General features: G+C 42.3%; 1 protein-coding gene across 1 annotated transcript; it reads right to left on the minus strand.

Moving 5' to 3' along the window:
• Positions 1–4,910: 4,910 nt before the first annotated feature.
• LOC309675944 (ligand of Numb protein X 2-like) lies at positions 4,911–22,101 on the minus strand. The gene is made up of 9 exons (XM_082488372.1): positions 21,710–22,101; positions 18,810–19,036; positions 17,215–17,411; positions 15,515–15,883; positions 13,008–13,193; positions 11,752–11,926; positions 11,367–11,577; positions 6,354–6,512; positions 4,911–5,064 (listed from the first exon to the last, which is right to left on the minus strand). Exons 1-9 carry the CDS (start codon positions 22,096–22,098, stop codon positions 4,929–4,931), a joined length of 2,049 nt encoding a protein of 682 aa, XP_082344498.1. The 5' UTR covers positions 22,099–22,101; the 3' UTR covers positions 4,911–4,928.
• Positions 22,102–27,997: the final 5,896 nt, after the last annotated feature.

Here is a 27,997-nt window from a genome sequence, read left to right on the forward strand (position 1 = left end):
TGAGGGGAAACCTCCTGGCATGCTTCTCCTGGGGTCTGGGTGGTGGGTTCCAGCTGTGATTGCCCGAGAGCTTTCAGGATCTTGGGTTGAACTTGCTTTTATCCAGTTGTGGCATGGTGTGGGCGGAGGAGAAATCAAACCAAAACTGGCGAGAAGGATTCAAGAGTAGTTGGTACGTGTCCCTGGAGACACAAATTTCTGCAGTGCAATGGCAAATGTGCCCACCCTCCACTGCCAGAGCACAGGCTCACGCACATGACGTGGGAGTGTCAGGTGGGAGAGGGGCCAAGCATCCTTGCCTGTGCCTCCGTAACGAGCCTGGATTCGGTAACTATGAAATCTGGTTTTGTTTGTTTTTTTTTTCCAGAACAGGAACTCAGATTGCTAGGGCAGCTAGCACCAGAGGAAAGGCCAGGCAGCGCCCCCTAGACCATTCTGAACTGGTTTTTGGCTATCTTGAACTGGGGGGGAATGCTGGCAGTAGTTTTACGCTAAGGTAAGTCTAGGGTTTGGCCCCCCATCAGTCCTGCTGCTTCCATTTTTGCACACTCAGGTGGATGTGGTGCCTCTCCAAGGGGGGATAGAGCTATTCTACATTCACCCCACTAGTCTCTTGCTTTGGTTGTGGAGGTGACAGAAGCTACTCCACCTGTAAATAGGCATAATTAATGGTGATCACATCCAGTCTGCACTCCTCTGCACCTGGGTGCATTGATGGTGGTGGCGGAGAGGGGACAGAGAATCTTGTACTGATGAGTCAGCACTGCAAATTCCTCTTGTGGTTCTTGAACGTTTTTATGGACAGCCCCAAGTCCCTCACTGATGGTAGCAGGCTTATGCTGCCAGAAGTTCTGGTGAATTTAAGGGAATTTAGCTGTGAATTTAAGGGAAAGAGTTTGAAATGGTTTTATTTTACTGAAATAAATAGAGGTGAAATGTTTGCCTTTAATGTGTTAGAGAAGTCTAAAGGTGAGGCTTTGGAAATAATCTTTACTTGTGTCAGGTAACTACTGCAGGTTTCATGGTTGTCTTCCCTGGGGAATACTGAATGGTGACTAATGATTCTCGCAAGAGGCCGGTTCTTGAGCTGGTGGCATCAGTACTTGTACTGGACCAAAGCTGGAGATGTGCGTGACTGAGTGCAGGATGCCCCAGGTGCCGAGTATCGCTGAGGGTGAACTTCACAGCCCGAGCTGAGCGCTTACACAAGTCTTGTTACCCAAGCACCAGCCAGCTTCAGGTGGAGAGGAGGTGTAAGGTGTCTTGGGGAACCTCTGGCAGGTCCTTCAGCTCCTGACACTGTGAAACGGGCACAGCATTAAGGAGGAGAGAGGCTAACTTCCTTACGGTTGTGCAGCATACAGTTAATGGCAACGATGCCTTTCTCCCAGCCCATCAGATGCTGCCATTCCAGTCAGGGAATGTTTTGTGCTGCCTGCACTGCGGTGGTAGAAATCACACCAAAAGCTAACTAAGTCCCCAGCCTGGACACGCAGTTCCTCTGGGAGCAATGGTGGCAGCTCCAGCATTGCTGTAGTCGCTGAGCTGTGCAGCACGCTGAATCAGGGAGTTAAGCCTCATTGAATAAAGCTTTATTTATTCCCTGGATTAGCGTTTCAGTCCAGTCAATTCTGAGCCCCTCACGGGGCTGCACTCACGGGCTGCAGCCAGCCTCGCAGACAGGGGAAGGCTATGGGGAATTTACTCTTGTTCAGTTTTTTTCACCAGTCACAGCCATAGCTCCTTTCCTGGGAGAAGCAGAAGACATTTACCCTCTTTCCTGCCTCACAAAGTCAGTTTCTCAGAGAAGTGTCTGTTGTTGAGATGACCTATTCTGGTGGCATTAGCCGATACACTAGAAGGAAAGGTTAAAAAAACCACCCATAATACATGTTTTTCAGTCATATTACAATAATTTATAAAGGCATAAAAAGAAATTCCACATCTATTAACAAGCTGATCTTGGAGACAATACTTAAATTACTAGGACCTTTTGGTGAAGTTGAAGGCACCTTGAAACGAGATGGAGTAATAGTAAAAATCACACTGCCTTCTGCAGCATCCTCTTCACTTAAACCGTCTGACCGCCAGCTGCATGGCTTTTTCCCACTGTACTTTATACAAGCAACATTTGGTACTACTCACTGGGAATTGCCCTCTCTCTATCTACATAAATATTTACTGTTCCATACCAGGCACAGATTCTGCACATTGATTGGAAAGAGACAAAAATTCCTTCAGGTTTTCCTGTTCCTTTGTGTCAGAGAGAGGTCGAGTGACTAGTTTTCCACAGGCACCTTTCTGACTTCTGAATTATTTGGCTCTCAGCATTCAGTAGGAAAAACAGGGGGGTAAAAAGGCCCCAGAGCCCAGCTGGCCACGCACTTGTTTCCGCTGTCAAAGTCCACAGCGGTATTTATCAACCAAAGAGGCCACACCGTGTGCCAGGGAAACTTTTGTGAGGATTGAATCCTAAGCCATTTCTGTATAATAGGCTCTGCTAACAGGCCCTGCTATCTACTGCCTTAAGCTAACAGCCAAAGGAAGTGAAGTCACTCTATGTACACGACTAAGTCACCTAGTGAGGAACAGTTCTACTCAGCAGCAATTAATAGCTAATTAAGAAGTAGCCAGCCCTAAGAAAAGCACTGCTGAAGACAATGATGGGCACTTACCTGCAGCCAGTTTACTTCAACAAGGAATTAAACATTCATTCCAGGTAGCATTTTGGCAGGGGGGAGAAACTTGTTGGATTCTTATAATCTGAGCTGGCCCCATAAAAGCTACAGCAGAGGCAGCGTAAGAGGGAAGATCTCAGCGCAACGTGGTTTGAGGAAGACTCGTCATTTCTCCTGCTCATTAACAGCCTTCTAAAAAAGGAGGGAATTACTTCGTATGGAGTCTCCAGGCAGGAATTTAGCAAGGTGTCATAGGTCAGACCAACCTGCCATGGCTTCAGTTCTTTTATTCTGAATTGTAACTACGCAGTGGATTTGAACTGAAGCCAAACCGGGCACGCTGTCCTGGAGGTGGCTTACTTCATACAGTTGGTACCATGTGGCTGAGGCAGCCACCATCAAAGGAAAAAAGTCCCTCCTCATGTTTAGATGGAACTGTGTTCGAGTTTGTGCCCATTACCTCTTGTTCTATCTCTGGGCACCACTGAAAAAAGACTGGTCCCATCCACCTGGCACCCTCCTTTTAAGTATTTATAAGCAGTGATAAGATCCCCCCTCAGTCTCCTTTTCTCTAGACTAAAAAGACCCAAGTCCCTCAGCCTTTTCAAGTGTCAGGTACCTCCTCTTCCCCCTGCCTTAACTCTGCATCTGATCACTGGGAAACTGATAAAAATAAGCCAGCATCCTGGGACAGAGGTTCTTGTAACTAGCCTGTTTGCCTAAACCATCTGCCTTCTGTGGGAAAACCTGGTCATTTTATCAAGTCATAAAACTGGGGAAACCAAGCTGAGGAAGGGGATGAAAATTAAACAAATTCCTTGTCTCTGGCTACTGAGACAGATGCACTCAAGTCCTGAACCAAACTAGCGGTAGTTTGATTCAGGCTCCAAAGGAGGTTAAGGCCTAAGTCATATGTGGCCCGAGAACTTCTCTAGTTCCAATATATGCTGTGAAAACCCCCAAAGGAGCAGTGACACAGTGAGCATCGATGCATATGAACTTGGAACACCGATCATGCGATTAGCACGTGAGCAGTGGGTGGCTTTTCCACAACTCACTTATCAAGAAACAAAGAAAGTTGTGTGTGTACAAGGAGTCTCATGCATACCTTTTCCACAACAGCATGTAATTTGACTACAAGCCAACCGCTTTATCCCATAAATATGACAGCCTGAGTGAGCCGCCTTTGAGCTCTCCCTGCCGAGCAGCTGGCTGCGCGGCAGTGATCTCCCCTTGAGCTGGGACGCCTCTCAAGGTTGCTCCTTGAGGCAGAGAGACTTTTTACCAATGGCAGGTCTTTGGTAAGTGACCAGTATTGTGCATAACTTTGTATTACCATAACTGATTTGTGTCTTGGTAACGTTGAATCATTGTTACATCCTTTGTATGGTAAGTGGGAGAGTGAACCTTGCCCTTGCACTTTTACAACATCATATTTTCAGTGAAACCACTTTTGCTGATACCACTGACAGAGGTTCTTTAAGCAGTCTAAATCACCGATTCACGACAAATCAGCATAGTCAGCAGGATCCTAAATCAGGATTAGTGACAAATAGGCATGTTCGGCAGCATCCTAAGTCAGGATTCGCAACAGCTGCCTGGTGATAGGACCTTCATACAAGCCAACACAGCTTCACCACACTAACCTAGCAGCTCTTCAGCTGTCAGCTGAGAGTTACAGTTGGTTTTTCAACATTCTTTAGGTTTCAGTAACCTAAAAATATCAAGACTAGGGGCTATAGGAACTGCTTAATTAGGTCCACATCCTTATAGTTTTATTAGTGGCTTCTAAAAGCTCGTATAAAATGACTCAGTGTCCAAGAATGGCAGTCAGATCAGTAGCAGAACTGTATTAGACCAGCAGGGGAAATTGGACAGTCATGCCTGTTTTAACCTGTTCAAAATAATAAATGGCAAACAGAGCTAAAATTGAGGAAAGCGCCTCAAAGGCAATTTGTAGAGGAACACTGGAAGAAGAGCTTTCTCTGCAACACCAATTCTAGAGAGCTTTAATGAGCCCAGGAAGCTACAACAACTGTTCAGATTAACCATTACTTTGAATCCAATGACCTGATTTGTGGATAACTTCAGCACTGTAAAGAAATGTTCTCCGAAAAGGAAGCTAAAAGTCTTCCATGGCAATACACTGTGTAGCAAGAGTTCAGCATTCCCTTGTTTTATCTGTTCCATGTTTAGCTTTGTGTGATGGCCAACTGATACCTGATGCTGTTGTGCGTTTTACTTGAGCTTTCACACGAGGCTTCCCGGCCAGGACACCACAGTAAGCGTGACTTTGTTCCTTTGCTCCTTCAGCATTGGGATTAGTTCCGAGTTGCTCATTCCTATTGCGGGCACTCCATTTACTGCTACTATTTCATCTCCACACCTAATCAGAAGACAGGAAACATGCTTGTCAGGACTTAATTATTGTTAACACTGCACCCCAGGACCCCCAAGGTCATCTCGCCCACCCTCAGCCAAGATGGTCAACTCTTTGTTGAAGCAACTTTTTCACTAGATGAAATATTAGGGGCAAGGAATGGATGCAAGCAGAGTAAGTGGTTGCTGTCAGAGGCTGGCTTCTGAGTCAAAGAGGGCAAGGGAAAAGGAGGACATGGCTGGCACTTCAGTGACACAGCAGTGAAGGTCACCAGTGGGAAAAGTTACAGAAAACACATTTGTGCTGATAAACACACTCATCACCAAGGTTGCTCCTACAGCTACTTCACTAGCAATCATGGAGGTGAAGTGCTCACGACGCTGCAGTGTGCTGTCACGCTGTAGCTCAATACAATAGAGGTTTCAGAGTCCTGCCTGATCTGCCCACCTCTATGGCACGCCCGGCTATCTATCTTCTGCGTGGTTGTACCATTCAGCTGCGATGATGTGAGGCACAGAAGCCAACCAGCTGCCTTCCCTGTGTCTAATGGGGAGAGTGCATTGCTGCCCTAGCCCTCAAACAGGAGCCCAGCTGACCCCAGTCCACCCCCTAAGGCCATGACCAGGTGTGTTCTCTACGCTGTTTTCAGGGGAGCAAAGCTCAGCTCCCTATACCGAAACTACGTCCCCTGCAAGACCACAGCCTCACTTATTTTTTACAGTCCTGCACTTGAGGCCTGTGGCACGCTTGCCGAGGAGCCAGTTCTGTGGGTTCCCAGAGAGAACACTGCAAGAAAGTTCTGTGGGGTCATCTGGCTCCGCTATTCACACCTCCAGTCGCTTCAATCGCTAACAAACAGGTCAGCAAAGCTCGTTTTACGTTTCCTGCATAAGAGGGCTTTTGTTGCTGCCATTGGGATACTTTTCCTAATCCAGGGGATTTTATACTCTGGAGCCTCCAAGATTCATCTCAAACATCCCCTTTCTACTTTTATCTTATTAGTCAATTAAAACCTTTACAGCGTTGTAAAATGTAACTGTTAATTCCTTTTAGTTGCACCTTTATAAAGAAATTAAAACATTCATTAATATAGGACTTGGTTTGTTACACTTTGTTACGACTTTGATAACAGTATTAACTGCACAAATGAGTGTCTAAGAATTAGAAGTCATTAACTTTTAGCTCACTCGTTAAAAGGGTAAAAGGCAGCCCCTCGGTAAAACAGTGCATGCTGACGTAAGTACCAATAGTTTCTGACACAGACACCAGAGACCCGCAAGGCAGCTTATACGTACTTCAGTTTCCTGTCTCGGAAGGCGGGAGTCCCCGGCACTATGGTTTTGATGAAGAATGGCTGGTTTCCTTTGCTTTCCTCAAAGCCTCCAACAATGCTGAAGCCCCAGCTTTCCAGGTTACCTTTGCTAAGGACAATATCTTGACAGCAGTGAAGGTGGCTGTGAAGACAGGCACAGTCAAAACCAGAGAAAGCTGATGAGTATGTTTCAAGGAAAACTACCTAACCAGAAAATTATGTTTTCCCTTGTGGAAAGTGCAGCTATGTAACAGCCTCATGTTTATTTTCTTTATTTAAGAACTTGAGGTAACCCCTTTGCAGGGCACATTACAGGGATAATTCTCAAATCTGAAGATGCCAGTCCATTAGAAATCTTTTCTCAGTATTGTCAGTGCTAGTTTAAGAGTTAACAGAAAATTACCATTCTCTAAAGGGGTTTGTGACCTGAAGGATTCGTTAATAACTTTATTAATTCTACTAACGAACATGCACAGTACTGGTGACAAAACCAAATTAATCATGAACAGCGGTTACATGCAGTGCAATATATGAGAATCAGCTTTTTTTATTCCATCTGTATGCTACATGCTTGGTACAATGAAGGCATTCAGCAGCTCTGTATCACTGATGGAAAGCAAACATTTGAGGTATGGCAACCTTTTGTCTACTAACTACCATGTCGGAATACAAAAGGTCTTTCCTGCAGGACCTACACCCAGGATTGCTGTGTACAGTAAGATATCAGACTCCTCGGGGAGAGATCACAGACCACTGTTTTTGAATGCCAGCCACTGAGGTGTCTTCTCCTTAAGCCTGGGGTACGCTGCAGTGCTCGGGCTGCCTTGGAGAATGTGATCTATAAGCGCTAACAACACTTGCTCCTTGAGTTTATAGCACAAGACATGCAAAGCCTCTGCAAGGCGTCTGAAAAGGCGTGGCAGGAGCACAGGCAAGCAGCTCATGTTCTCTGGCTTACAGTCAGGTTATATTCTGGAACCGAGGTGTTGCCAGAGCTACTCTGTGTGAAACTGCCACTGATCACCCCACTGAGGTATTCCAGCAGCTAAACTTTTCCTAATAAACGTTTTTGCCTCGAGGGCTTTGCTTGAGCAGCTTGCAGCTGAGTTTCAGATTTCAAAAGCCTTCTCAGTTAGCTTCTCACTAGGAGAAAGATCCAATTATCTGCTTTCAAACTGTAATTTACTTTTGTGTGAGTTCACACACAAACACTGGAAGACCCAGCTCTAGCTTACTGATGGTTTTCATCTACTGGTACCACACAAGTGTAAAAACACAGCTATGAGAAATGTATGTGGCAGCTAGTGTAAATAAATTGCCCAGAGAGCAAGAGTGGTAGCACTACGTCACCATACAACATAAATAAAAGCATTAGACACATTCTCCGAGACTTGGAAAAGGCTGGCTGCTAGAAATCAGTTTTCCATATAAAAAGGGGTTTTAGGAAGAGAAACATTAATTTACTATAGTGGAAAATGACTGTGGGAAAAGAACTTCAGACTCCGCAGAAAGTAAAGGTGTGAGTTTTATTCTGACAAACACCCTGCTGAGTTTGCAGTTCTGCAAACTTTCAGAGTTTGTGGAGTGTGTCGCTCCAGTGGGGCCATGGCAGGGAGCACCTAACTGTTGCAGCGAAAGCTCAGACTTCGCGGAGACTGGCTTCAGCTACACCTCAAGGAAGAAGGCAGAAGGAAAACTCCTTTCTACCCCCGGAGAATTACCCATAATTTTTTTTTAATTTTTTTACTGTGCACAGCGATCACTTTCAAGAGTCAAAGCTTTTACAGATAAAAGGTAAATCAGTCTGTAAACTTGGTATTTCTAGTATCTTTAGGATTCAGTGTGCAGTGAATTAGGACACATACCCGCTTCAAATCAGCATTTTGATATGGTATTTTATATTATCAGTAGCTGGTATTGATTTAACATAATACTATGAAGAAATCAAGTAAAGCTCCTATCCTGTCTTCTGTGACACATGGATGCAACTACTTATTGCTGCTGAACGTTTATCGTTGCCACTCTAACTAACCTGGAACACTCACCGCCACTGATTACTAACAAAGCAAAGAATGGAGGAGGAGTAAATTTAGGACAGTAGAGGTACCCACAGTTGTATTACAAAAATGCAAGAAAGATACCAGCCACCTGGTTCAGTATAGCTGATACCTCAGCTGCCTGAGGTTACATGGAATAGTATTACTACACTGTCCCTCTTATAGACATATTTGTATCTTTATTGGAAGTGTGCAGCACTGGCCATGGTGAGAGGTGGAAGATGCTCCAAGCTTACATACCAAGTGCTGCGCTGTGAAAGTAGCCTAAGGAGCACAAGGAAGCACTTTTAGGAAGAATGTGACCAAGATGCTCATGTTATTCCCTCTGTTACCCAGGGTCCCAAGAAAGGTACAGGACCAGGGCTGTCCGTCTCTCTCCTAAAACATTTCCACAACAGTAATCTGGCACATAACCCAAGTTCTGCAAGATGGACTACAGGGGCTCCAAGTTTCAGAAACCACATCACCAAGTGTGCTGAGATGACAGACAGTATTTGACATTAACAGAAAACCATAGATACAAGAATCAAGGCTAGAATTAAACACTGTGGGCTAAAGTGTTGTAACGACTAAATACACTTCCCTAGCCTTGAGCACTAACTTCAGCTCCAGTCTTTCAGCATAAAGTTCAACTTCAAACTAGAAAGAAATACACGGGTTTCCTCTAAGTAGCAAAGGATATTTCTGCTGGGTTGTAGTAGTAATTGGAAAAAAGAAGCTGAAGAAACCCGAAATCACACACGCGATCAGCAATAAACTTTAAATTTTCACACTGTACTGCAAAATGTTTTAGCATACTGAGGCTATGCCTACTCTAGCAGGGCAGCCCAAAAGGAACAGATCTGAGTGAAACAACTGGTGCAAGGACACAAGGTCTAGTTTTGGTACAGTACGGGGGATTTTCTGTAATCTAGTGTTAGTGTGGTACACACAGGGTCTGTTTGTGCCAGAGTGCAATAGGCATTCCTCTGCAGCACTCCTGGTTTAGTCCCATTCAAAAGGAACCCTGTTTGTGTGGGTCAAGACCCCTCTGCAATGTGAGCCAAAATACAGCAAGCAGGGACAACTGGGATCCTCACTTCAACTGCACATTCCTGAGCCAAACTGAAATGGTTGTGTAGAGGCACCCTGACCCAGGTGACGAACAAGGGTGCCTTTTCTTTCAGTTTACAGATTCTGAAGCAATAATTAAAAAGAATCTGATTGTGCCAACCATGATGTCAAATATAAATACCTCGCTTAGCTGAAAGGCAGATTCCTAGTGGCTTTAGGGAAACCGTTCATTCTGTGGATGACCAGCTAGTTGCTACCAGGTCTTACTGTGAGCAGATGGGAAAAATGAGTGAGGAAGAACAAAATTTACTGCCATTTTTATTACTGGAAACAAGAAGGAAGATTTTATCAGATCCTGAAATGAAATAACCTTGCTTTGTGCCTCCTAACCACCCTCCAAGAACGGCAGACAAATTCAGGTTCCTCAACTCGGGTCAGAGTAAGAAAGGAAGGCTGAAGAGCAGAAAGAGCATCTGAAATCATTGCTCCTTGCTTCAGTAGCAAGTCAAATGAAGAGGAGCCAACATTAATACCAGCAGCAAAAGAATTTCCAGTAACGTATTAAATAGGAGATTAATGTCAGTGTACTCTTGAAATGAAGGCAGGCGACCAGTGAGCAAAGAGTGGACTCCAGTCCCTGTAGCGGAAAGTGTGGTGAAGCTGCAAGCCACCAGACATCCAAGCAAACTGGAAAAGGAAGAAGGGAGAAAGTACAGCCAGGTTTTGCCTTGCTATACTTCACTCCAGGAGCACCCATGAGGAACAAACACGAGCCAGCATCTGAGGGTTTGTACTCAAGTCTGGGCTACCCAGGTGCGGCTCAGGCTAGTTCATACTGGGCCTGCACAGAGCAGACAGGCTGATTCCCTGGGAGAGCAGAGGGAACCGGTAGGACGGTGCTGAATACAGGCCAAGTTACTGTTGCTCGAGACACAAAAGCTACTTTCCTTGGGCTGTTTTGCTTAGCATTTACTGGCTGCTAAGTAACATGAGGGTAACGTAGCAGAGGCTTTGTTAGTATTTCTTCTTTCAGGTGCCCCAAGAAACAAGGCTGTAAAAAATTCGAGCTTCCCACAGAAGGGTTTGGCTTTATTGTTCCACGTGCATATCCTGCACGATCCTTCTCCAGTCAGCTGGAATGAGAACAGACCCTGCCTTTCACAGCTGAATGTATTTTGATGAAACTACAAAAGTAAGCAAACCAGAAGTTCACCTTTCCAGGAAGGAGAGAGAAATTCAAGCTTTCAAAACCCCAACCCTGTCATCTGGAACTTAGCACAGATATTAGCAGCAACGTGGTAAGTCTATGGTCCAAAGCTTTACAGCAGGAAAACTCAACTATTCAGAATCATTTCTGCTTCATGCAAAGACGACACAATTACAACAACAAAAAAGAATTAGACAGAAAGAATGGCTGTCCCTAACTGAGATGATCAGATTAGAAACTATAAAACAGCACAGGTATCTGTTGGCTTATGTTATGCAATCCAGAAAGACCAGAGTGATTTCGGTTAAAGATACAGTCCCTGCTAAAATATCAATGTTGACTATATGTCAACTCAGTGGCTCAAATGCCAGAATCTATACTTATCATTTTCTGTGTTAGTTGTCTCAGAAAAAAACATTTTCAGGAACTTCTGAAATGCAGCTACTGTCCAACAGAAGTAGGGGAACAATGGGTCACACCATAAAAACCAGTGGAAGTTTCTTATGCATTCCATATACTGTGATCTCATTGACAAATAAGGCTTTCCACTGCCTTAGAGCTAAATGGGAATACCAGTGATGCTTCCAAGTCAACTAACAAAGCAATTAATTCCTAGTGTTTGAGTGAAAGTCAACTCTGTGATTGAGCAGATCTCTATACAGTCACCAAACAAACGTACCTAGGCAATCCAAGCCATGTGATCCAGAGGGGAGACCAGCTGAATCCTTGCTCCTTGATGTCCAGAGATGGCTCTGTCGAGTTCAATGAAATGATTTCCAAGGCTTTCAGTATGACTGAGTGGGAAGCTGCATTAGATTTTAGTGCTGAGACAGCTTCATAGTAGTTCAGGTGCGTCAAATCAATGCCATTTATGCTCAAAAGTACATCTCCTGTTGATTAAAGAACACAGGATTATTAGAGACCTTTTGCTATGGAGCCCATTTCTGCCTCAAGGTCTCATGTGGAACCCTATTTCCAGCCTCACTTTAGTGTCCAAGTCCAGCTTTCACTGAGAAAAAAACCCCACAGCTCCTAAAGGATAAAGTATCTGAGAACCTCCTTACCTCGCTTGATTCTGCCATCCCTGAAGAGGCATCCGATAGGCTGCACACTCGTTACATATATAGGGAGCTTGTTTTTGTTATCCCTTCCACCTCCAATTGTTATTCCTAAAGATTCCTTTGGTTCCTTTTTTATTGCAACTGTCTTTTCATGACTTGCATATCCCTGAGGTAAATCCTACAGAGGAATGACAATACAAAATGCAGCTTCATTAATGCAATTAACATGAGAAGCCCAGATCTGGAAGAAAATAACAAAACTTCTTATATCTTTAATCCAGAACATTTCAGCAATGTTGCTGGATGTCAAAGTCAGCTTCTCATGTGCTTGCTCTGGGTAGAAATACTACCCTGTGTGTCCAAAAGTGATACCACCATAACTGAGGCACTGCTCTCCTAACGATCCCACGTTCATTTGCTGTAGAGAGATGCTCCCTCTGAGGAAAACAATTTTGCACTGAGGAACAAGCTATGAACTCATTTCAAGGCCATTCATACCAAGCAATCAACCTCTGACTACTACTAAATGTTTAGGTTGCAGTGAAAGCACATATTACAACATGTGCTGCAGAAACAATATTAGGATGTAAATCAAGGAACCACACTCCAGCCATTTATGACAGCCACTTACTAAACTCCGGAGACATTTAAACACAGAAGACTAAGCAGTTATAGCAAGTTTTCGCACTCAAATGGAAGTTCTAAACATAGAGCAAATCTCAGCACAACAAACAGACTGGCAATTTTCCTCTTGCTCATGCTGTTTCTTATAATATGCAAACAGACGGCAGATGCAACACTGAAGTCACAGGAGCACTACAATGTAATTTGTGTAGTTTCTACTTCTGTACCATAAAGCCCTCTAGCTCCAAACCAGAAGCATAATTTAGTGTCATCATGCAATGCCCTGAATATGTTGCGCTTGATTGATGTCAAGAAGCAAGTCCCAAGCATCTCACGGATGGTAAATTTCCCATTGCCCTTTCCATACAAGAAATGATTAAACACTGGATCTGCATCAATGTTAGAGACGTTTGAAGATATTTTGACGTGTTTTTCCCTAAAAAACTGTTTCCCGGTAGATGACAAATGTACAGTTCTCCAGTACCAAAAGCCACAAACCTGCTGCTTTGCAATAGCTCAAGAAGAAATGGAGCTACTGATCACTCTTATATGGTAAATCGCCATCACAGAGCAAACATAATAGATCTGCTAGACCAAGAATAACCAGCCCTTCTTCCGTTATTTACAAAACTCACCTTCTGGTAGTTAGATTTTCGTCTATAGTGATTCTGGTCTAGTCGTCTCCGATGGTGCACCGGGCTTCCTCCATTACTGCTGCTGCTGCTGCTGCTGCTATTTGATGTGCTGCCATCTTCTACCAGGTCCGCCAGCTGTACGCCTGGCTGCCTCAAGACGACAAAGTTCACTCGTGATTCAGTGGTCTGCCAGGAGAAACAAAGAGAGTGTAAATAAAATGGATAGAAACATAAATGAGAAATTCGGGATGGCTCCTGTCATTTTCTTGGGGAGAGAGAAGGGTTGGCATCAGTTTCTACAGAGTCTGAAACAGGGCTATGCAATATGATGCAATGTTTTTTGTGAAGAACCACAAAATCCTTAGGTGAAAAGAAAAAAGGAATTAGCAAATGTTAGTCAGAAGGAACAGGAGTAGAGGCAGGCTTCAGTCATGCCTTCTTCCCCCACAAATGCCAAACAAGAGAAAATGGAAAGAGATGATTAATTCCTCTACTTAAATAACCAAAAAAGCATATTGTGTTGTGATACAAAATGAACAGAGCTAGAACGCTGACTGGTCCACACGATGGATGACTGTGATAAGAGTACTGGATGCTTTTTTCTTTTATTGTAAAGAAACTTGTTAAAGCTCTTCCCCTCCCAGCTTATGTACCATGTCTATTATTCAACATCTCCCACCCATTTGTTTCCCAGAGTACCTGAAGACATGACCTTTTGTCTAAGATTGCTGCCAATTAAACACTTAACCAGCTGCCACGTCTGGCCTTGGCAGAAATACAGGGAAAGTATTCACTATTGTTACTGCTCTTCTAATTTGGTTTGTTCTTTCAGATAATTTGACAAAACCTTATTGTGAAGGACTCCATTGGGGTAAGGCATATGTGCTTTACTTGGGGCACTTCCTGCAATGGATGAGAGAAGTATGGTTGCCACTCTCACTTCTTGACATGGAACCCTGTTTCCCTGGTGCCACAGCACCCTGGCAGCAGTGAATTCCCTGGCCTCGAAAGAGGGACTGCATCAACTGGTTTGGTTTTTTTCTTTCTTTTTAAACTAGTACAGGAGAGTTTTTATTTTCTGACATCTAAAAGCCTCTTGCCTCCAAAGTCCCTTCAGATAGAGCAATTTTTTTCCAGACAAGTTGGCACACATCCATGTCTTTATTAAATATATTGTAAACATCACGTCCTAAAATGGGGATTTGCCCTCCCATTCAGCCAGGAGTACCAGACTATGTATGCACGGCTGCGCGCATATATATATAGCTGTAAATGGTAATTTACAGGTAGAAGGACTCTTTTCTGCAAATGGTTTGCAATGAAAATTAAAATTACATTTAACCAAGAATTTGAATTAGACCTCAGAAGAACAGATAATGTTTGGATGACTGTCACGAGTTTTGCACAAATGTCACTTCAAAAGGAATTCAACCCCCAAACCTAACGAAGCCAGTTCTGAGTCTTTGGTTACTGATTTCAGTAGGATCAAGAAGGAGTTCCTCATATGGGATTTATGTTTGCACACTACAACAGAAATAGAGCAGCACTTGTAGGATGTAAACAAAATTCTAAGAGGCCATGGAATGGAAGCACATATATACCACAGAAAAGGATTTCAGTACTGGAACTCTGCTCTTTCTCTTCTCCCATGCCACTGCACTCCTCTGCTGATTATCAGGAAGAGAACTGGCTCTCCCTCACTGCTGACCTCAGATCCTTTCCGGGATATAAACAGTATGCGATGAGATGTATTGTGTCAGGATCTTTAGACAAAAACAGAAACTGGAGGTCATTGCCTAGGGAGATAAAGAATTTAAACTGATCTACGTGAGATCTGCTGCACACATAGCAATCCTTACTTAATCCTTAACCAAAATTCCTTGCCCACTCCTTTCACCAAAACATTTGTCGTGCCACAACAGGAGCGCATTCCTATTGTGCAGGGAAAGACCACCTCTCTTCTACCCATTTAATATTTTAGAATGTTTTTAGCCTGAAGTGCCTTCCTTCCCAAATACAGGTAAAATGGGGAGAGGGCTTCAAATCAGTCAAAAGGGTTCTGTTCTATTGCCAGCCTATCGCATCTCACAACAAACACCTTCAGTTTGACTGTTTGAAGCACGAGAGTCTCTCCTAATCTCTCCTTGTCCCTGCTGCGTGCATCTACACAGCGCATACAAATATTCACTCTTCAAGAAAGGCTCCAAACACCACACCACAAAGGAGATCCAATTGCCTTAGCTGAACTGAAGTGCCATGAGCAACTGCCTTGCTTCAGACTTGTCAGAGATGACTCACGATGGATTCCCACTCTTCATGTTTATCTTCATTTGGAAGCAGTGCTTCCCACACATCTGCAGGGAAGTCACTTTCCCAAAGATATATTTCAGGGAATGCAGTTTGCTCTAGCGTGGTCTGTTAGCCCTTGGGTCAGAACAGAAGCCCTGCCATCAACGCAGACAGCTGCAGAGTCATTAGCCACACAACCTCACCATGTCATAAATTACCTGGATTATCTGCGCAGCAGCCTCAGGTGTTCCTTGCCTCAAATCCTGGCCATTTATTGACAGGACTCTGTCATTCCTACTTAGTTTTCCATTTTTGGCTGCCAAACCTCCCTCTAACAGATCTAGAATAAAAATCCCTGCCTCATCCGTCTTCCTGATGAGTTTGATTCCCAAGGGTTCAGATCGGTCTCTTTTTATCAAGGTAACATGGATCACTTCCCGGTTTGTAGCAGAAGTGGAATCCTGCTGTGCAGTCTTATTGGAAAAGCCCTTCTCCTGCAGGACCATGAGGTGGAGAACAGGACCTGGGTGGCGCAGGAAGGAGACAGCTTGGCAGTGAGTCACACTGCTGATGTTGACGCCATTCACCTAGAAAGACAAACAAACCAGAGTCACTAATCAGAACCCACATAATTTAGGCACTGGCCACAGTGCAGAACATCACAAAGGTGGAGACAACTCCCTGTGCAATGCTGTGACTGAAGCAGCTGCTTCTGATGCACATCAGAGAGCAGAGTTTTCTAAAAAAAAAAAAAAAAAGGAATGCAGAAGAAAGCAGATTAAATTAGATCATAGTTGATGGTGAATAGCTGAGGACAGGGACAAGACAGGACAATTCACATAACTAACAAATCTAAAACTGCAAAATATTAAATCTTTACATCCATCCCATGGCAATGCAGAACTGCCTTCCCTTAACTTCCAGCATTCAATACACACTTCGAGGAGAAGACTCAAATTGGAGACTACCCATCCTCACTCTTAAAAGAGTTGTCCATAGCCTACAAGCTTCTGGAATCATCAGTCTAATCACGCTTTTACCAAGTTAACTTTGAAAAGCTAGTTTTTGCTTTGTCTGTTGTCGCATAAGACTCTGTGCAGTCTTCTTTTAGGATGTTAATAGGGCTGCTAAGCGTGGGGACCTGTCCTATTTACAACCCAGTGAAGAATGAGACATGTACAATACAACTGGATAGAACAATGGAGAACTTCTGTGTTAAGAAACCAACTTGGAGATTGTATCAGCCATTTGTGCATGTGGGGCTGCCAGTCCTTACTGAAGTCCGCAGTCCAACAGGATAATTAGGTCTCTCTAGCTTGTCAAATGATTGGGCAGCCATAGCCACAAGGTGCTAACAGTTCTTGCTGCATCTAGGCTTTACTGCTGCATACAAGCTTCTGTCCCCTTGATTAGCCCACTGCCATGACAGGTGATTAATCTGGAAACTAAATCTGGCTATAGGTCAGCATGGTATGAGGTTGGTACACTTTATTACTCACGTTACATATCTGATGCTTACTTCAAGTCGTAAGGTCTTAAACTTTGGACCTGCCCATTGAGAATATGCAGCTTAAGCAACATAATAGAGCAAGCAATTATAAAACTTCCTAACTAGAGCACAGTTGTTTGGAGATAAATGGTGCTATTGGGTGAAATTTATCAGAGAGAAATCTTTTTAATTTATCCAAAATGGTCTGAATTTCAAAAAGCTATCAAATATGCAAGGTAAACATGAGTATGACTGGAAGTAACCTCAAAAGTTTGCTTCTCAGCCCTGAAAGAGACTCAATGCTACCGATACACAAGCCTGATCAGTGCTTTTAAACCCTCAGCTGTAGAGATTTCCCAGTTTTTCTAGGCAACTCTCCTCCCCTCATGTCAAGGGAAGCAATGGGACTACCAGTGGGGTTTTACATACCTCAAGAATATGGTCCCCAGGTGCTATTCTTCCATCTGCAGCAATGACAGAATCCCGCAAGACTTCCTGAACAACAATGTTTCCTAGTGGGGTGTCTTTACCCCCAACTATCCTCATCCCCAGCTCTTCCTCTGGGTCTTCTCGGTGAATTTCAATTGTGGTTGTTTCAGCTACAAGACTAGTTCTCTGAGGAAGGTCTGATTGTGGAAATTGAAGAGAAAAAACAACACATTAATAAAATTTTCCTTCACATAGCACCACAAGATTTGTAACACTGGCGGGTTGTATCCAAAGAGCATCTGGAGGGAAAGCAGCTATCAGGAGAAGGAACAATAGGTCAGATTAAAAACTTAAAAAGCCCCTGTTTCTTTACAGTTTCTCCAGAATGTTTCCCATCCTCTCCTAGCTTATGGCAAATTTAAACTCTTTCATTATTATTTCTTGACTTTTGTTAAAGGGCATTCAGCATGTTTCACTTACCATTTAGAGATTTATTTTTCTACTGGCCTACTAGAAGAACACACATAACAAATGCCAATTTCCACGATGCCCATTAGAAAAGGGGACTGCTGAGCTGTAATTACTGGTCTGCCATTGCGGTGACTTTACCACAAGTAGCTCACTGCAACTTCCCTCCTCTAATTTCCCTTCCTCCTCTTTTCCCATCCCCCCTGTAAAACAGGAGTAATGTTTACCTATTTACAGAGTACTGAAGACTAAGCAATGTTTCTCAGACACTTTGAAGATGAAAGTTGTTGTTAACAAGTGGTATTAAATCTACCAGCACTGCAACATTTAGGCAGGCTCAACACTAATGAAGCCAAGCGCACTGCCTGTCAGGGTGAACTGCAGTTGTCACACAAGAGATGCAAAACCTGGCCCAAGTGTACTTCAGGAAACAGCCAACAGAGAATTAAACTGACCTCTGTATTAACACTGGCACAGGCACAGCAGTTGCCAGCTCCAGCACCTGCCAGCTTGGAAACTAACTCTGAAACAAGGCACAGAGATTTCTGTGCTGCTGCCTTCTAACAGGGGTTGAGACAACAGGTTCTATACTAAAGTGGAAAAGGTTACTTTTATCTGCAAGAGTTTAATAACTGACTATTAATCCAAAAACTAATTTATGCTATAAAAATGCACTTGCTGCACACCATTAGGGAGTTACGGACCACTCCAGGAAATTGACTATATATTTCACTTTCTTAACAAGAACATTTCCTAACTACTAATTATTTGGTTTCTGCAAGTGCTTTAAGTGCTCCATGTTCACATTGACAGGGACTGCCTTTCTTTCTGCAAAGAATACTGCAAATATTCACTGCAATCTAACAGATTCTCTGAATTGTTTTGCACAAACAGTTTTGTGCTTGTGAGCAGATCCTGCCACACTTGATGCACACGAATGCATCTCCCTTCTGCTCAAGGACAAGCTGAGGAGAGAGCGTACTCCAATGGCTACTGGTGGCTAAATAGCATTGAGGATATCCAAGAATGTTGGGAACACTTTAAAATTTGAATTGTCTGAGATAATTACATAATTTTTATATTATAAATGGTAATTACATAATTACATTTCTCTATCAAACTCTCACCTTCTTCAGTCTCCTCAAAAGCTGGATTAACCAGTCCAGGCTCTGCAGTCCCGAGCGATACCACTGCAGCTGCAGAGCTTTCTGCCACAAGCAACGATCCCCCACTTGGTACCTCTGGATCCTTGGGCGTGTTTGTCTCCGCCTTGGTAGTGGGATCTTCCTTCCCTTTGGAAATGGGATTCTTTTTCTGCTGTAGTTCAGATTTGTATTTCTTGAAACCAGGACACCTAGAGAAAGATTGTCAGTGGCTGTAAGTGGCTAGTCTCTACCCGTGTGGCTAACCTAGCACATGCAAGCTCTGACTGACAAAGGTATGCGAAGAAGCATGTTCAAGATCTCATCAGCTGCAAAGCTTATATCACCGATGCTAAAATTCATTCTCATTTGACTTTCAGCTTCTACTTGTACTAGTATCAGCTTAAGAGCAGGCTTGTTATTTTATTACTTTGAAAATTAAGCAAATTATTTTAAAAAGCAGAATGTAATAGGAACGGGAGTCTCCCTTGCTAAATATTTACCTGGCAAACACTTGATGATGAAAACAATACCTCTTAAAAAATAAGCAAATACTTAGCTGTGACCTTTTAGAGATGATTATGAACTGTATCTTTATGCAAAGGAAGTGGCTCAAGTTTCAAGCTCAGCCTTGAATTAGGCTTTGTTTTTAACAAACCAGTAACATGCAAGAGCAGAAAGCAAGACTTGCTTTGTTTTTTGGTTTGTTTTGTTTTTTTGTTTTTTTTTTTTTTTTTCTGAATGAGACCTGACCCTCAGACAGCACTCCAGCTCCAGTCCACGCAGGTGACAGCTCTACCTGAATGTAAGCAGTTTAGAGGAGTTTATAATCCCACTGACTGCTCCTCACACAGAGGCTCAAGAATTAATTCTACATTCAACAAAATGCACTCTGTATGCAGCTACACCACAGCCAGCCTATCTCAGCAAAAAAAGAGCAAAGAAAAACAAGCTCTTTTATCAAGAGTACCTATAAAAAAGGTGGCAGGTGAGGAGGGTGATGACTGCAAAAGCATCACTTTCAGAGACATGAGTAGTGCTGAGTGTTTACCAGAGTCACTTTTCAAATTAAACTTGACTATTTACATTCTGGCTAAACAAGTCTCATCCTGGTATTACTTCCTCTGGCTTATTCCTAGTCATTTATTCTCCAAGCAGTAAGATGACCATGAAACTTAAAGACAGAAGCTGATTGAACCACTTGTGCACATGTCCATCTTAAGATGTCGGGAAACAAATTCATTTTGCAAAAGGCAGAGAAATCCCCCAAGAAAACAAGTTTCTAGATGCTTCTTATTTCCTTAAGTCTATTGCTATCAGTTAATCTCACTTAAAACTGAAAAACAGGAACACGCAAATCCCAGTGTAATTTTTCTCTTTTTTTTTTTTTCCCCTCATTTTTTGTAACTATGCTCACAACCCATCTGAAATAGCCTCTATTTTAAGAACACACCCTCCCCAAAGAAGATACAAAGAACCATGAAATATATAACAGAATGATACGGTTTCCAGACAGGTCTCTAACATAAACATTTAAGGGTGCCTCCCTCTTCTGTGTTTAACTCCCGCGCCAAATGGATTAACAAGTGACAGAAGTTTACTGATACGAGGGTAGATTTACAGAGCAGAGAGGAAGGCCCAGCCCTGGTATGGGCCATGGCCCCAGCTACACAACAGCTGCACAGATAGGCAGCCCTGTCCCTGCAGTATAAGCATTCAGCCCTGCCTGAGAACAAGAAAGCACTACAAAGAGTTATTACAAGAAAAAGGGGATTATAAACTTTCACAGATTGAGGGAAAGGGGCACACAGTCATCATCCAACACTTCCCTTGGCTCTAACAAAAGCTCTCAGCTCATGGGTACCAAAGACAAGCAAGAACCAAAAGGATACATTCTTGGCTGGAACTGCAAAGGTATCCTAAATATAACTGTTCCCTGTCCACTGGTTGACTTGTTTTTAAAATATGCCATTGCCACAAAAAGCTACAACACAGCTGATAGGAACCAAACCTGTTGCATTTCTCATTGCCCACTGAAAAAATGCACACTGCCAACGAAGGTCTGCTTCCACCTGCAGTAGGGCTTGTACTTAGCTCCCTTTCTTGCAATCATTAACTAGGTAGGAACAAGTGTTCTTCAAGGACCATGGCAAGAGCTCTTTGTCACCTGCACTTCTTTTAAAGTCACAGTATTCTGCCTGTCACCAGCTTAACCAGCAGTGGAAGCACCAAAACACATCTCTGCTGACAAGTGCAAGAAAAAAAAAAGTCTCCCTTCCCCTGCACAAGGGGGAAAAAAAGAAAAAAGTAGTATTTTTCATTTGCTGCTTCTCCTCAGCAAAAGAATGAGAGAAGAGAATGGAATTATAAGTAGGTGATTCAGCAACTGCATAATGTGCAGCTTGGAGGGACTTACATTATTTGGATCAAAGACTTATGTATTGCACATCTTAATTGGACCAATTAAACTGGCAACACTACATGATCCCTTGCTTCCAGAGTGTTGACTTTGTGCCTGTCTTTCTTCTCTGTGCAAGTGAAACAAGAATAAGCATGTTTATAATAATTTTCAGGGTCAAGCGCCCCAGATCAGGACATACAAATTTATATATATTTGACAGGTTTTGTTACTTGCATGCAAGCAGGCAAGCACCTCGCCCTTGGCCTCTGTAGCATATGTGAGCTGGACTCCCTAACACACACGCATAATTACCCTGTCTTCACCCACCCACCTTTCTGGCCTCACCCTCTGTCATCTCTGGTATCCCATCTTGCTCCAGTTTAAGAACTGTTCTGAGAATGGATGTTTCTGGTCAGAAGCACAACAGACAGACATTATACAGCATTATACAAGGAGCAATAATATAATGTAAATGGGAACTCACCTGTTCTGCAGATGAGCTTCTAGTTCACACCGCTGCATTGTCTGCTGACATTCTGCCTTGAAAGGACAGAAGACTATCAGCTTATCCAACAGGTTTCGTACTAGAAGGCTGGACTTGTGGCACTGCTGGAAAGAGAGCTTTTTCCGATCCATGGGACAAAAGTTATACTCCTGCATAAAGTTTTCAAGGCACTTGAAACAGTACGTATGTCCACAGGGGGTGTCCATAGGTTGGAGGAGAGGCTGAAGGCAGATATGGCAGATGAGTTCATCATCTACTTCATCCTGGAAGTTGTAGAGATGATTGTCCAGCAAGAGGTGGAACTGACCACATTCGCAACAGAGTTCACTAGCTTGGGACGCGTGTTCTTCTGCTACAGGATCAGCCATGGTAGCCAGCACCAGGCACTCTTAACCCAGCAGCAAGGAAACTTGTCACGTAGTAGCTGTCTGACAGAGGGCCTCTAATGAAAGGAAGAGAAAGAGAGGTTTCCAGCCAGCCGTCCACTCTAGATCTAGCCAATTAAAAATTAAATTGCATGCCTGCCTTAATTTCCTCCCCGTATCTTCACCCCCACCTACCCCCCTTAGTGTTCTTCCTTCCAGAGTGACCCTGTGAATGATCAACACAGGGATCAGAGAATGCATGGACCTCATTCAGCAAAATGTTTAAACACATGGATAAATTGAAGCTTAAATTACTTTACACGCACTAGTGACACAGACTAGATAAACCCCTGCCAAACATATGAACTAGAAAAGCTGAGACAAAAGCTGCATGTTTTTGAGGGAGAACAACCCAGAGAGGGAAGGGAAGGCAAAGAAGGGATAACCAAGACAGTGATTTTCAAACTGACAATTTTTCTCGCTGGCTTTCCAGATTACACTGGATTACACTGAACGTTTTAAGGATATATATGGTGAAACATCAGTTTGGGGACTTGTAGTTGTTCAGATTTGTGGTTTGTGTTTTGAGGGGGGATGAGGGAAAAGAAGAGGAAGAAATTTCAAAAGAAACTTAAATCTAAACCACATTTCCTTCCTTTTAAGCCCACTCCCTTCAAAAAAGTTTGTTTTAACAAACAATGCATTGTTCCCCACTCATCCATGCCTAAGTTCACCCATGGAAACAAATTTCCTATAAAAAGACTAAAGCTTCCTAAGTGGAAAAACCGTAAAGAATTGTCCACACCACAGTTTGTTGTAACGTAACACAAAGGCTTGAGCTTCAGCTTCTTACAGTTAGGGAGAATAAGGTAAGTGGCAAACTGCACTCCTTGTAGCTGCTGCTCTACTGATTTAATAGAGATGTCTCCAGTCACATCCATTTTGAATCTTGCTTACTGTAATTAAGTATAAAATTCACCTGAGTTTGCTAGCAGATTACTCTACAGGCACAGAGACTGCTGCAGAAAGAATTTTTTTTTAACCTGGCAGTTATTTTAATGAAGTGGGAAATGTGGTACTAGATGAAGCTAACACTCTGTATTATACCAGGGGGGCTTTGTTGTTGTGGTGAGTTTTTTTGGGGGGAGTTTTGGGTTGTTGGTTTTTTTTTTTTTAAAAAACTTTACGTAAAAACTCCCGGTCTTATAAAACAAAAAAATTGCAGAACTGTGATCAAATGGAAAAATTCTGAAAGACGACACGGAAAATATCTGAAAACAATTGCTTTATCTGGAACAGGTAAAAGCCTAAGCAAGAGTGAACACTGGTCTGCACCAGTGCCTGGAGGACATGGCTGGCATGCAGCAGCAACTTTGGAGGAAGGTGAGCAAGAACAATAAGATAGCAAGAACAGCAAGAAAAAAATTAGTCATGGGTTTCTAATAAAAATCATACATCACTCCATTTCAATTAATCGTCAAGCATAAGTCAGCTATTTAATTAAAGGGATAACGTATCACTAACAGAATCAAGGCATTTTACAGGCGAATTTTTACCTAGCCATAGAGACTTGTTCACTTCAAAAGATTAAAACATTACTGTCACGGTTCCAGGTGGGTACAGGGCATGAGTTGTTTGCTTCTCCTCCTGCTGCTACAGTGCCAGAAAGCATCTTCCCCCTGAGGAAAATACTTAGGCTGGATGTACAGACCTAGCTCTTCTGTTTGCATTTACTCCTTAACTCTTGCGTGACTGACTCAGTGCTCCCCCAAAAGAGAAAGCACAGTTCACAGACACCACAGCAAAGCAAACTTATCCATGCCCTCCTCTCTCAGAAATACCCCTGTTCTTTGGTACTTACCTCCATCTGAAACAGTCATCTCTACTGTTTGCCTTGTAAGAATTCTTCATCTGATCTTAAATTATCTTACAGGTGAAAAGGAAACATTTCAACATCAGACAATCACTTAACATCACCTACCAATTCTAATCAATCAGCTCAGCACCAGCAGTTAACAAAACACCAAGCGTCCAAGGCAAACATCTACCAATAAGAAATACTTGTGCTTCGGGTTGTAGTATTTGCATAAAACTTTGGCAAGTGATTAAACAAATCTACTTTCTCAGCGAAAACAAACCCCACGGTAATTTTGCTGATAAACTACTTTTATATGGGGGGTTTTCAGATTATTTACCAAATTTATTCTCTGCTCTCTGTGTTTAAAGGTTATACAAGATGAATCCCAATTATGAGTCACTTCAAAATTCGTGGAAGATAAAAGTATCACCACAACCTTGCTGCTTTTTTCTTCCCTGTAACCCTAAGCTGTTCTGCTCTCTCAATTCTAGATCCTCGAAAACAAGGTGTGAAGATTTCATTCAAAAGTGCCAAAGTAAATTTTACTTTCACACCACTGTCCTTTCAATAAGGAGGACACTCCTGCAGACACCAGGGAACCTAAGCCTGACACCTCCGTGATGAAACCCAGCACACACCCTTCGGCAAGGCAGGAGTTAGTGAGCAGCACAGGGAGGACAGCAGGTTCAAACAAGCCTGCCGCTTGTTCAGTGATTCAGTCAGAAAGCAGATGTTCTGTAAGAGGAAAATTGTTAACATCTTATTCAGCAAAGATGACTACTTCAGCACAACAAGACAGATTTTAAGTGTCTAGAAAATGCACTGGTTTAACATAACAGGCATGGTTTCCCTCAGCTTAAATAGAGCGATTTCAAGAGAGGCCATCTAGGATTCTAGCTTTGGGGGTAAAGTTTGATGTATACTCAATCTTTTGCAGGTTCCATCAAATTTCAGTTACTCCTTCCAACTCTGAAGGTCAGACCAACAACCCCCTTCATTCTGGTGTTGCTCTTTTTGTTATACCACTCCCCCTCTCCAGCTTACTTCCAACAATACCACCTTGAGTGGCACATTCCCTGCTCCTGCCTTGCTCCATAGTACTGGGATGTCTCCCTAGGCCTCACACGTGTTTTAGCTTACACACAATGCACAAAATATGAGGGAATCATAAAACAAGGACCTAGCTTGGTCCCAAGTTACTGCTTATTGACTACATGAAAAGGTTAAAGCCTTACGTGTACATATGTTGCTGCTCCAATGGACTCTACTGTTCTAAAAGTATAAGGCAAGGAATGCCTCTGGAGTCTGAATTATTTAGAAAGTAATACACCCCATTCCTATACATGACAAAGAATTGAAGGAAATAAACCTGCAGAAATCTCTTTATATTTCCCTGTTTCTTACCCTGTGCAGGCTAGAGAAAAGATCTCTTTAGAATCACCTTTCTCTTTACTCTATTTAAAATAAAATAAAATAAAACCACTGTTGACTTTTTTTTTTTTAAGTGGGATTTCTTGCACTGTAACACTGACTCAAAGAACAGACTTTTTTTTTTTAAAGGAAGACTTATCAGGTTGTCTAATCTATTTCCCTGCCAAAGCAAGACTATTCCTGACAATATTAGCACATTGCCTATTCTTGTTTTAAGTCTGCTAGGGCACAGAGCCTCAGATATACACCCCCTCTACAATGCTGTTAATAGCTCTCATAGAGAGTATGTCAAGAACCACACCGACACATAAACACTCCGCACCATTCCTGATGGACAAATTCTGTTCAGTTCTGCAAAGCATTCTGGACTTATAAACAGAACTGACAAATTACTTCTATGGCTTTTAAAAAAAAATCCTTTGAAAAAAACATAATTATCTAAGAAATCTTTCCAACCTTGTGTCTCAATTTGCATTACAGTGACTGAAAAGCAACAGTGGCTGCGTTACCCAGCTACCCCAAGAGCAACATCCCTGCTTTCAGTCTTATCATTTGAAGTCTCTGCATTTCCAAATGCAACTCTTGCTCCTTGTTTTTAAGGCATTTCACTCTGTCATTGTTAGTGTGGAGCACAAATCACTGCACAATTCAGTCCAGGCCTGTCTGCTCATACAATTCCAGCATTTGATACAAGTCACTTTCAGTCATGAACACATTTACCTTAGTGACATCTCTGTGAGGTATACCATTGTTGCTATTCCCATTTAAAGACTGAGAAATGACAGCAGGAGAGGCTAAAATACAGACCCACAGAGGCACCAACTCATTGCAATTAACACTTTAGTAAGTCTCTGAATATGATCTCAAGTGACCTACCTAAGATCACACAGGAAACTCCTGGGGGAAAAAAAAAAAAAAAAAAGAAAATCAAGACTGTTTCTATTAACCAACTGATTTATAAAACCACAAGTATGGTGAGTGAGCCACAGCACATTCCATATTACAAAAGAAAGATGCAGCCACAGTGTTTTGCAGACACAAAACAGAAGTATAAAACTTTTCCTGACAGATTAGGATGACTAGAAGAATGTCTCCTAGTGCTTTAGTTAAAAAATAATTTAAAAAAAAGTCTGTCAAATAACTAATTCTCAATATTGAAAAACTACTTGTACCATGGCAAATATTTTGGAAATACAATGGGTTTATGTTTTTATGCACCTGTAGGTTAGCGTATGTTGATACAGCTATATGCTGATATAGACCGTGCTATTGAAAACCCCTATGGGGGGTTTTTAGACTGGGGTTGGCTTTGAGATTGCAGGGTGCATGCCCCAAGTATACTGCTATGTAATAGTTCACTGTAATAATTATGCCAGTTATTATATTTATAGCTACATTTCCCTGGGAGACTGGAAATGCAACATTCCATCTAAAGGCTAAACAATTAATTAATTTTTTTGGGGTGGACAAAACAAAGCCAGCACATTCTGGATTAAGATGATTGAGGGCACACACCAGCAGGGCACTAACCCAAACCCCATCTGCTTATACAAAAGCAAGTTCAAGATGGATTTTAATGTAACAAACCCAGTGGTCTAGCAACAAACCATAAGAAAAAGTGGCAGAACTTTTACTAAATTTTCTTCAATCAGTTTTCACTGTTAAAAAGTTTTGTTCTTCACAGAATGGCAATTTTTTTTCCATTCTAGAGACAGAGAGAAGTACATTGTGAAAGTGTTCTGTAACAGGTTTTTTTTCCTGAATTTCATCGCTACTTTGAAATCGTACGTGAAATGGGAGAGGTTTTATATGAAATGCACTTCTGTCCTGACTGAATACTTAGAGTGTGCTGCTCTTGTGTTTCACAACCATGAGTAAACTGTCCTTAGTTTACAGCAGTGGCACTGAAAACAGTGTTGAAATATCAGAGGATTTTTATAAGCAATACTTAAAGTAGGTCAACTTTTACAAATACCAAAATACCAAACCCAAGAATAATTTCAGGTGGTGATACAATGTCCTGTTTTCTTTCTTTATCATTTTCTGATATTCCTGAAGATTAGGCCACTGAATGTAAAAGTAGGAAATCAAGGCTTCTGTAAATGGCAAACTTATACAGCTAAAGAAGAAGCAACCCTTTCACTAATTAACCTTGCCTTCAAGCCAAAGGGGTTCTAATAAACCACCTCCAAAAGTAACTGCTCGGCACATATATGAACACTTCAGTTGAGAAACTCTAAATTAAAGCTGCTTTACTGTACTCAATGTAAAGGAAGATTGACAATTTAAAAAGTTTTCCTTGTCGCCATTATTTATGCCCATTCATTAACCACTAATTTGAAAATAAGTTGTATTCTAATTCCCTCATGTTTCTGTGCTCATTGGACAATTTTGTATTTAATCTGCTTGAACTTCTAGGCAAGAATCTGCTTTCTCAAACAGAAAACAGAAAACCAATTGTATTTTCATTAATTATAATCACAATCATTATCCTGTTAGACTATAAAAGACTTCTTATTCCAGGAAACTCAATTCTGGGAGATGTGCTAAAAGGCTTGGTTGACTAGAGCAAGATTATCCCAAGGAGTTTTCTCCTGAGCAACTTTTGCAACA

Source organism: Vanellus vanellus (assembly GCF_965231255.1).
Source record: "Vanellus vanellus genome assembly, chromosome: 10".
Lineage (NCBI taxonomy): Eukaryota > Metazoa > Chordata > Aves > Charadriiformes > Charadriidae > Vanellus > Vanellus vanellus.